Genomic DNA, 11,480 nt, shown 5'->3' on the forward strand with positions numbered 1-11,480 from the left:
CTCAGCTTTTTAAGCAGGTTATTGACATGAAGTTCAAAAGTAAGACAATCATCAAGCCAGATACCTAGGTATTTATAACAGGTAACCACTTCAAGTACTTCAATCAGGAGAGACGTTGATGTAAGAAATACATATTTATTACTGGGACACGTCATATGAATGAAATAATGATTGCCAGAATTGAGACAAGAGAATGGAATGGTGTTTGGCGATTAGGCCCAATTTGCAGGATTATCATTCAGGAGGGGAAGAACCGCTCCGAAGAAACCCCCCGGGGTCTAGACACTGGTGGTGGTGATAAGTAGGTGAGACTGGTCTGGAGGGAGAAGGATTAGCTTGGTCCTGTAGGAGACGGGAGGCGAGAGGGGTGGAGGAGGGTTGCGTATTTTCACCTGAAATGACAGCTGACAAGATGGAAGATCAGATATAAAGGGATTAGCGGGTGCAACGATAGGCTTGTGAGAATGGAGAGAGGAGTGATTGGTAAGCTGGGGAGTGACGCCCCCGATCACTTAATGAGGGAGGAGAGGGTAAAGAAGTGACGTGTAATATGGATGGAGAGCTTGGTCTTCCTGCTTGAACTTGCGCCAAGCTTCATTAGTCCTACAACTATACCCTCCAAAGTGCTTGAGGGTGGGATTAATAGAAGCATATTTTTTGGGGGTGTGCTTTTTACGGCAGGCCAGGGGGTGCATTTCACGACGTGGGTGCATCATTTGACACAAAACCGGCCGTCAGCGAACCAAGCCGGCCTTTCTCCGCATCTGATTCATGTCATAAATCAGACTTTAGAAAAACATTTTAGCCAATCAAAATGAAATATGCGGGACATCGTCTGAATTTACGGGATGCACCAAAAGTCGTGAAAATGCTGTGCAGTACCGCACAAAGCGGGACATCTGGTCACCCCAGTGACTTCCGGTAGCAAAATATGAAAAACCGGTAGTGTTTTTGTTTCTGTTTTCTATCGATTACATTTTTTGTTTTGAGAAGTAGAAAATGAAAATCATCCCGTTTTTTAAGTTTAGTAAATCCCTTTTTGACCATGATAAAGAAAAACGCCTTGTATTTCAATTTTGGTTTTTCAATTTTGAAACGAAAATCAAATATCCAGTCGTTTTTTGTTTTTGAATATCCATTTGTGAAAAGAAAATCCAATGACCAAAACATACACTGACCGCCTATCTACCCTTTTCAGAACAGCCATTACTGAGGAAGAAATAGAAGGCATCCTCACATGTAGGGACACGAAGGGTGAATACACAAACTCGCAGGCGTTTATTTCTCAGAGCAAAGCTTGAAAAAGCCCTCGTCGAAGAGGAAAAAGCGATTGAATGCTTGAGCCACAAAGGGAGTTAAAAAAGGGGTGGAAGAGGGTAAGAGAAACCAATTTCATGCTGTGATCTTGCAACATCTTATAATTCGACTTTGGATGAGCGCGCCGTTGTTTGTAAGCACAGAGCCAAGTTCAGTTTCTTCTTACTTCAACAGAATCCATTCCTTTTCCAGCTCACGTCAACTCTCGCCTCTTTTATGCTCTTCATGCCTTCGCTGTTTCTTTATACTTTCACTTTCCCTGATGTGCTCTCCTATTTTTCCTGCTCATATGCTTCACAAAAAACAAGATTCAAACATTTTGCATATGCCAGTCATTTTACATACGCTACAGGGTATAGCCAGTGAGGAAGATGCCATCCACATTCCTAACACTTCTTGCTGTGCTCTGATTGGTTGATTGTTTTATCAACGGGGGGTAAAACATCAGTAAGCACAACCCCTGACCTATTTGAATTTCTTTTAAAGAAAGTCAGTAAGTTAGTTGCTGACATTTGGTAAAGCAGCGCTAATGCTAAGAAAAAGATGCCCAATGGGGAGGGTTAGGGTTACACATATGTTGTCAAACAGGATCTACAATGTAATTTAATGTTACTTGCAAGAAACGCGGGGAGACTAAGATGGAGAATATCACAAATCAAAGTTCCTGGGCCAGATATCAGGCTGGGGTATGTTGATGGAGCCTCTAACTCCAACACGGTCCTAGAAGTAGAATTGTCAGGTGTAAATGTCTTAAATAGTTAATGGACTATTTTCCTTGTTCTTCATTGACCTGCCGACTTTGTGCAGTTGCACACAAACACACAGCCTACCTGTGCAGCCACTATTACAGATCTTTGAGTTTTAAGTGGTTTATTTCAGAGTTTTCTGCAATGTCAGTGGACCCCAAGAGGGCATTCAGATAGTTCCAATGGTCCCTAGAGAAAGGGTATTTTATACTAATCAATTCACTATAGAATTGAGCCTTATATAACTAATACCCATAACAGTGACTATTTTTAACATAGGTTTCACTTGTTGAACTTATCTCCTCAACTTAAGTAAATAACCATAGAATCCAGTGCTTTTTATGATCCAATAACCAAACTCTTTTCAGATGACGGTCCCTGAAGCAACATTTTTAAATAAACAGGCCTTTGATCCAATGTACCTGAATTTAAGTGCCTGACTTGAAAAAGGTTAATCCATTGGTTTAGATAACTAACTGTTGTGCATTGATAGGCTGATCGTTTGACTGCTTGTGTTTCTTTAAATGTCTCACTTTGTGATAGCGATGTTTTGTTCCCTGTTCTCAGCACTTAATTTAGTATATCATGATGGTATAAGAAGGTAAAAGGTGGAGGCTGAAGACATAGCGGAGCACGTCTTCCTTTATAACACAACATAAAGGGTATACAGTATGTGCAATATGTACAAAGATGCAAATGTAAGCCATTTCCATTGGTATAGAACAAATAGAAGAAGGAGTCAATACTTGGTAAATGAAATAAACTGATAAGCTGATTATAAAAGTAGTCAAGTGCTTCCTGTGGATTGATTGCTTGTAGTACTCTGAGCTCCTTATCCACTGGTGTCTTCTCTCCTCATCACCTCATCAGTTCACGGACTCGGCGGAGGCGACGCTATCGGAGGTCAGAGTCGGACAGTTCTTCTTACCGATCGTCCGCAGAGGACAGGTAGGAAGCTGTCCCTCCCCCTCCTCACCCCCTTTACTCCCTCAGTTTATCTTATCAGCTCCGGGTGTCTGCCGGTTTCCTGGTCACACCAGAGCGATGACTGATAAGGCAGAGGTGACTTCCTGATCTCAGGCACGACCGGCCCTTATCACAGCTTCACAGGAAGTGGCCCCATATTCCCTGCACAGATCAATTCACTCCATTATAATGACATATTGCAAAAATCTTGAAAGATGAAGGATGTTGTTTTTCACAGTTTTTATGGATTTTACTGAAAAGGGTGGACACGTAAGGATCTCTAGAGCTAGAGGAAGAAGTTGGCCCTGGTGATAATTGCTTTTTAAATAATCATTGATCAACACTGAATGCAGAACATTGCACTTAGCATCAGAGCGCCACTTAGCTCCATCTTTATGAACACTTCAATAAGTGGACTTTGACCTGTTAATCTGTAAGATTAAATTGAGGTCTGATTTTCAAAAGAACAATTACATTTAATTATATTAACCATGTTTATAGTTTTTTATTACAAAATTATTATTATTATTATGATTTTATTGGGTTTAGAGAAATAATGATTTGGCTTTAAAATACATTATTATAAAGAAGAAAAAAAATATTTCCGCTATTTTCTTAGGTAGAAAAAGGCTTGAGAAGACATTCTCTTGAGTGCAGAATTAGCTGTAAGTGATTTGAAGCATTAATGTCACGATGCTATGTAATTTAAACTAAGCATTTTCCCACAGACACCACCTGCAGAGATCTGTTGTTCATCACACATTAGGAGACCTGGCAGCTGTAGTAGAGGAAAACAACGGAATGCTTGACCATACCGACCTGAAGTGGAGACCCGCCACCAAATCAGTGTGTAAAACGGCTCCAAAATATCGCTCCATCCTGTCCACCGCCACCGTAAGTACACTTCAGACCTCTAACGCTGCTGGGTCAATTCCATTTCTCAGTTACAGTATGGCCATGTGAAGCAGCCCATTCTCAGTCAAAATGAAATGCCTACAGAGAGGCAGTTGGGTTTGGAAAATACTCATTTAAAAGAAGAAATCATATTTTGAAACTCAGCTGCTTTAAAGGTGGGGTAGGTAATTTTGGAGAAACCAGCTCGAGTTTGCTAGAATTTGAAAATACACAACCAGAAAAAATCTGCCACTTCCTTACAGAGCCCCTCCTCCAACACACACGAACGCTCACATGACCAATGAGGACACGAGATAAGTTTGTGCACAGATGGAAGGCTGACAGGCAGGTAAGCCATCCAGTTATTTGAGCCGGGCCGGCTAAAATGATTGGTCGTGCTTTTTACAGTATTACGGGTTCCACAGATGATATTTCTTTATGGATTTGTTGTCAAAGCACTTAAGATATTCATTGCTATCGGGATGTTAAGAGCATTACATGGAATATAACAAAAAGTGTATCTCGAGCCGGTTTCTCAAACTTACATGCTCTTAACATCCCGATAGCAATGAATATCTTAAGTGCTTTGACAACANGCATCGCCTGGTGTTTCAAACGATCGTTAATGTATCGTATCGTGGAAACGTATCGAGATACGCATCGCATCGGCCTCAGTGATGGAGATGCACATCCCTACTCTGAAGTGAACTAAACAACCAGACTCTGGTCCGCTTAAAAGAGGTGGTCTCGGACCGCTTGCAAGTGAACTCTGGAGCGGATCATCGCTGGTGTGAACGCAGTCTGCACCAAAACATAGGAAGCGTAGTAGTTATGCGTCACAAGAACGCGGAGGTCTTCAAAATATTTTGTGAAACAGTGAATCAGAATGAAGTGTTGAACATTGTCGTGTAAAGTAAAAATTTTCCGTCAACTATGCATAAAAGTCAGAGCCATCTGTCGTCAGTGAAACCTCCTCCTTACTGCAGAACGTCTCTCATTATTATTATTATGATTATATCCAGGGTTGCACATAACTTTTTTGCCCTGGTTCTCAAAGGAGCACCTTTAGATGTTGCTTGGTGCGCATCCTTAAAATGAAATAAACCGGACCTTTTGAGGGGTACTTCACTTTATGAATGGGGGGGGGTGCGCTAGTGAACACGCAGCAGGGTTACTGTGCGGAGCACATAAAGCAGACCCTTCACGCGATAGCGAGGGATCGCAGAGGCTGTCGTGCTCGTGGACGGATTAAAACAATTAAACCTAAATAGCTCGCAAATTATACTTTGGCGACCGTTAATATAGCTGGGCGGCCCGCCCAAGTACAGTCTATGTGTGGGAAACCCTGCTATATTACCAGTTCTTACAGTATGCAACTCGCAAATATCTCTCTCTCTTTTCTATCTCTCTCTTCTCTATTTTCTCTTTCTTTTCTCATCTCTATTTTCTCTTTCTCTCTCTCAATGTTGGTGCGCAAATGCGCCTTTTTTCAAATGATCCGGTGCTCTTTTTTGGCGGGGGGTGCGCATGCGCACCTGCGCACCAGTTATGTGCAGCCCTGATTATATCATATGAGCCATCCACTAGAGTCTGTTGATATGCTCTCAACTCTCCAGATTAACAGCAGCATGAAAATAACCTGCCGATGCCCCATAGTTGAGGCTACAGTAGAAATAGCCGGGATTTGCGTTTTTACCGCATTAATGTCTGACCAATTGTCGAACACCATTTCCGTGCACATGACTTGTGTTTAAAGTTGATAGTCTGTTTGAATTTTGCCCGTGTGAATGCAAACCGAACCTTCTGAAAAATTAAACAATGTAACAAACGTCATCTGGTGCGCACCAGAGAAGCGGACTTTTAGGTGTGAATGCAACCTTAGACTCGAGTCAGACTTGAGTCACAAATTTGATTACTTTGGACTCGACTTGACAACATCGCAAAAGACTTGTAGCATCAGGGATCTTGATTAAACTGCTTATGAATTAAACATTTCTACAGGTTTCAGGTCTACATTGGTGCACAAAACTAATGACTTTGATGTTTTTAGGACCTAGAGATCCGTAAGGAACGACGCATAATCCTGGACTGTGAACAAGACAAAGTCAAAGACATCATGGAACAGGTTGGTTGCAGTCTTTTCACTAGAACAATTATATTATTTCTACTTCTACTTATATTATTAATAATATCCACCCAATCCATTTCCAACAAGAAAGTGATTTATGATTTATCCTTTGCAGTCTTACATCTCTGTCAACTATATGACTTTCTTTAGTATCTCTCCATAGGTCAGCTGGCACATACTCAGATTGCATTATATGACACTTAAAAGTGGACTTAAAATATATTTTAGTTTCCTGTATTTTTTTGGTTGGTTTTCTTTTTCAGATCAGGTTTAACTTGGCAAGCCCTGAGGGCAATGCATCTGCTAAACCTTTATTTCTATTAAGTCCTTTTTGTTAACAACAAACAACATACAAATCATTCACTTAAAATCCTTGATATGTTCATACAATTAATTAATTATTAATTAATGACTACATGTCAAGTGTTTATGATTGTGAGGGGACAGTGTAAATGAAATTGCATGCTTCTCAACACATGTGGTGAACTTCCCAACACTCGCTGGCTCTTCACAAAGATCAAAGGAGTGATGTATAAGCCACTGTAGCCCCCTACCCTTTATGCCCTATGTAAATATAAGATTAACTGAACTGGACTTTTTTCCTAGCTCATGAAAAGACCTTTTGGAGATTCATTCTTTTCACAAGACAGCAACGATAGGCTGGCAAATGGTAACACACACAATGATGTATTGACACAGCTTGTACTCTTTTCCCATCAGGTGATCACTATAGGCAGGCATGTGAAGGGGTACCACTATATCATCGCTAACCTGGTGAGCCCCCGTTTGTGTCTGATTTAAACAAAAACTGCTATGTATTGCTGATGCATGACATACTGTGCGTAGTGGTTGGGACAGGAGGGACAAACATTTACAGTCGGGTTATTTTCTCATCAATGATTGGCTCGCTGCACATTATCCCGCTTATTACTGCTCACTGAAGAAAAATCTACAATTTGACAACAAAATAATGTTATTCATTAAAAAATTTAAGTTTTGCTATAAAAAAAAATATGTTTTCTTCTGCATAGCAACAGCTGGAATTAAGGCGACAGCAACTGTAGCTTAAAACGCCAGCAGCACTGATCGAGGTTTTCGGTGATTGTCCGAGTGTGTTCACATTTTATCTTCTATTACCATTCGTTAAACACTACTAGAGCCCACACCGTTTTCCAGTATTTTAAATTCCTGTCTGTCTTCTTCAGCTGAATTTCTCTGTTGTCAACTCTCTGTGTCTTTTACCTACCGTAATTTTCGGACTATAAGCCGCGCCTTTTTCCCTATTTTTCGACGCTGCGGTTTATATAACGGTGCGGCTAATCTATGGATTTTTACAGCTAACAGCCAACACCTTTAACTCTATGGGCTCTATGGCCGGTCCGCGGACCCCCACCTTTAAGCGGCGGGTTCCAGCAGGAAAAACTGGAGGCCGGAAAAGAGTGAGACAGGTAGCGCGCAAAAGTAAAAGTGGAACCGAGAGTGGTATGCCGCTGCTGTGGCTTATATTCAGGTGCGCCTTATAGTCCGAAAACTACGGTACTTTGAATTGTACCCATTTATTTGTTTCTAAGATCTAATCACTTTTACACTCAGCTGAAATGGACTGGTCTTAGCTGATGTTAGCATAGCACAAAATCAAAGGGTGGGAGAAGTAGTTAGATCTTGTACTTGAGTAAAAGTAGAAGTACCAGAGTGTAGGAATACTACAAGTAAAAGTCCTGCATTCAAAATGTTACTCAAGTAAAAGTAGAAAATAATTATCATCAAAATATACTTAAAGTACCAAAAGTAAAAGTAGTCATTGAGCAGATTGGTCCATTTCAGAATAATATACTGTATATGATATGTTTTTATAATGATTGATCATGAAAGTGTTCTCAAAGCTGGTAAAGGTGCAGCTAGTTTGAATGACTTTGTGTACTGCAGGGTAGCTTGTGAATTTACTCCAGGTGGAACTAAAGTCTGATTTAACACTTGATTATATTTCACATCATTCATCCAGATCTGTGAAGTAACTAAAGGTATTCAATACATGTAGTGGAGGAAAAGTACACCATTTACCTCTGAACTGCAGTGGAGTACAACATTGTACTTAAGTACACTACTCGAGTAAATGTACTTAGTTACTTCCCACCTCTGCAAGGCATAGCTACATTCAGTAGTGCAGGATAGAAAAGAAGCCTGGTTTTGAACTGCTTTTTTTCTTATGAATGAAAGCTTGTAGTTGAAGTAGCAGATCTGCCTCCAGTAGGGCACACATGCGTGGTTCTATGAATAGAACGCAACTACAAAGTCATTAACTGAAATGTTGTGTTTATCTTCTTTCAGGGTTTTGTAGATGGCGACCTATCTAAAATCCAGTATGGAGGTGCGAATGTGTCTGGGTTTCAGATAGTAGACTTTGATGATCCTGTGGTGGCAAAGTTTGACCAGCGATGGGAGGCCCTGGAAGAGAAGGAGTATCCAGGAGCTGATTCACGAATCAGAGTAAGATTTGGGCATATAACATTAGTTCATAGGCTGGTTAGAATTAATTTAAATGTTTCCATACACTAGCACAATCATGCTTAATTAAATTAAATAATCTGACCTAACTCTCCAGGTACTGAGGAGAACATATTTTGTCATGAAACACTTTTTAATTTTTGCAGTAAAATTGGACATCATATTTCCAATAATACATTTTTCCACAGCCACTTTTCCCAAAATAAATGTCAAAAAGGTTATAAAACAACCAGTGCGGTAACACACTTAAAAATAGTAAGTACCCATTAACAGCCTGAAGTAAAGTAGAATTAAGACTGAGATTGATTTATTATAAAAACGGCTGCACAGAATTATTTTAACAAATGTTGTTTCTATCGTGATCGCACTTGTGAAATGTTTAAAACCCACACTATCTGCCTGGTTGTAGATAAATTGAGATAAAATTAGATAAAGCTTTATTGAGCAGCCTGACACTAAACCAATTTTCCCCTGGAATCATTAAAGTATTTCAGATTCTGAAATAGGCAGCAGGTTATTGAGATGATTTTGATTTTTATAACTTTTTCTGTCTTACAGTACACCTCAGCCCTCACCTATGATGCTGTCCATGTGATGACGGAGGCATTCCGCTTTCTTCACAAGCAGAGAATAGACATGAGTCGTCGTGGCAACAGTGGGGACTGTTTGGCCAACCCAGCAGTTCCCTGGGCACAAGGGGTGGAGATTGAACGTGCCCTCAAACAGGTAACCTCATTAAGAAGAGAGAGAGACGGGCCCATTTCTATTAAAGCTGATAAAAGTTAAATTAATTCAGCCTTTAAGTAACAAGGACTGCATCGTTTTGAAGAAGGCGCTCCTTGAATTTTTTTTAATGTGGTGTTTAAAGGATATATCCTGATATCTGAAGATTATTTAGAGGATCCATATGGTTGATGTGAACATACTACGATAAAAGATGAAATGATTGCAGCAGTGATAACTTCCCACATTACAACATTCTGTCTCATAGCAATCTTAACCAAAAATGAGCTTTTCATATGTTAAATGGTTATTTACAGTGGGGCAAAAAAGTATTTAGTCAGCCACCAATTTTGCAAGTTCTCCCACTTAAAAAGATGAGAGAGGCCTGTAATTTTCATCCTAGGTATATCTCAACTATGAGACAAAATGAGAAAAAAAAATCCAGAAAATCACATTGTCTGATTTTTAAAGACTTTATTTGCAAATTATGGTGGAAAATAAGTATTTGGTCAATAACAAAAGTTCATCTCAATACTTTGTTATATATCCTTTGTTGGCAATGACAGAGGTCAAACGTTTTCTGTAAGTCTTCACAAGGTTTTCACACACTGTTGCTGGTATGTTGGCCCATTCCTCCATGCAGATCTCCTCTAGAGCAGTGATGTTTTGGGGCTGTCGCTGGGCAACACAGACTTTCAACTCCCTCCAAAGATTTTCTATGGGGTTGAGATCTGGAGACTGGCTAGGCCACTCCAGGACCTTGAAATGCTTCTTACGAAGCCACTCCTTCGTTGCCCGGGCGGTGTGTTTGGGATCATTGTCATGCTGAAAGACCCAGCCACGTTTCATCTTCAATGCCCTTGCTGATGGAAGGAGGTTGTCACTCAAAATCTCACGATACATGGCCCCATTCATTCTTTCCTTTACACGGATCAGTCGTCCTGGTCCCTTTGCAGAAAAACAGCCCCAAAGCATGATGTTTCCACCCCCATGTTTCACAGTAGGTATGGTGTTCTTTGGATGCAACTCAGCATTCTTTCTCCTCCAAACACGTCTAGTTGAGTTTTTACCAAAAAGCTCTATTTTGGTTTCATCTGACCATATGACATTCTCCCAATCCTCTTCTGGATCATCTAAATGCTCTCTTGGTTTCATCTGACCATATGACATTCTCCCAATCCTCTTCTGGATCATCTAAATGCTCTCTAGCAAACTTCAGACGGGCCTGGACATGTACTGGCTTAAGCAGGGGGACACGTCTGGCACTGCAGGATTTGAGTCCCTGGCGGCGTAGTNTGTGTGGACGTCACACTGCATTCACTTGCACTCGGACATTAGGGATTTTCTCTCATAAATGTCCGATGAGCCACAACTTTTATTTCAAAACAAAGCTGACGTTTTCTGCCAGACGCTGTCTCCTCTTTCACTTTAGGTAACTTCACTAAAAATCGGTCCATGTTGCCGCTCGCATAAAGTTAGTTAAAGTTAACTAGCTAGATTTCACTGTTTCTCGTATTTTTTCTCACGCTGCGCTCCCCTGAAGCTCTCTGGCGCCCCCCAGGGGAGGCGCGCCTCACACTTTGAAAACCGCTGCTCTATAGGATTTAGATCTGGTCACTGTGCACTAGGGATGTGCATCTCCATCACTGAGGCCGATGCGATGCGCATCTCGATACGTTGCCACGATACGATACATTAACGATCGTTTGAAACACCAGGCGATGCGATACGATACGATTCACCCCTGTTGCGATACAGTTCGATACGATTTGATTCAACATTATGCGATTCGGGGCGATACGATGCGATTCAACACGATGCAAAAATAATGATACTTCAATATGGTACAACAGAGGATTTTAAATCCTCTGTTGTACCATATTGAAGTATCATTATTTTTGCATCGTGTTGAATCGCATCGTATCGCCCCGAATCGCATAATGTTGAATCAAATCGTATCNTTTTAGTGGAGCACGCGCATGAGCTGCGCCTGCGAGCACCAGAGCCTCGCAGCGGCAAAACTGAGGCTCCGTGGTAAACTGTGGTAACATGAAGAGCCGTTTGGGAGCCGAAACAGCCAGAGCTTTAAGAGAGCCGAGCCAAATGATCCGGCTCACTAATGTAAAAAGACAGTATCTATAAGGCTATCAAGTCAAAAATCAAAACAACTGTAACCCGCGCTCTCGGGTGGCCACCCTCTC

General features: G+C 41.0%; 2 protein-coding genes across 2 annotated transcripts in view; both read left to right on the forward strand.

The window, feature by feature from the left end:
• LOC104956999 (serine/arginine repetitive matrix protein 4-like) overlaps nt 1-4,080 on the forward strand; it is a 21,499-nt gene extending 17,419 nt beyond the window's left edge. The window contains exons 6-7 of the mRNA XM_010784591.1: nt 2,934-3,011; nt 3,758-4,080. Of these exons, the coding sequence (XP_010782893.1) occupies nt 2,934-3,011; nt 3,758-3,992 (313 nt within the window). The 3' untranslated portion in view covers nt 3,993-4,080. The remainder of the gene's footprint in view (nt 1-2,933; nt 3,012-3,757) is intronic.
• A 1,893-nt stretch (nt 4,081-5,973) lies between these two features.
• On the forward strand, nt 5,974-9,556 carry LOC104957001 (glutamate receptor 2-like). Its single transcript, XM_010784592.1, has 5 exons — nt 5,974-6,048; nt 6,772-6,825; nt 8,380-8,538; nt 9,115-9,282; nt 9,548-9,556. The coding sequence occupies exons 1-5, from the start codon at nt 6,040-6,042 to the stop codon at nt 9,554-9,556; spliced, it is 399 nt and encodes a 132-aa protein (XP_010782894.1). The 5' UTR covers nt 5,974-6,039.
• Nucleotides 9,557-11,480: the final 1,924 nt, after the last annotated feature.

The sequence above is a fragment of the Notothenia coriiceps genome, unplaced genomic scaffold, assembly GCF_000735185.1.
Source record: "Notothenia coriiceps isolate Sejong01 unplaced genomic scaffold, NC01 NC01_scaffold00026422, whole genome shotgun sequence".
NCBI classification, from domain to species: Eukaryota; Metazoa; Chordata; class Actinopteri; order Perciformes; family Nototheniidae; genus Notothenia; species Notothenia coriiceps.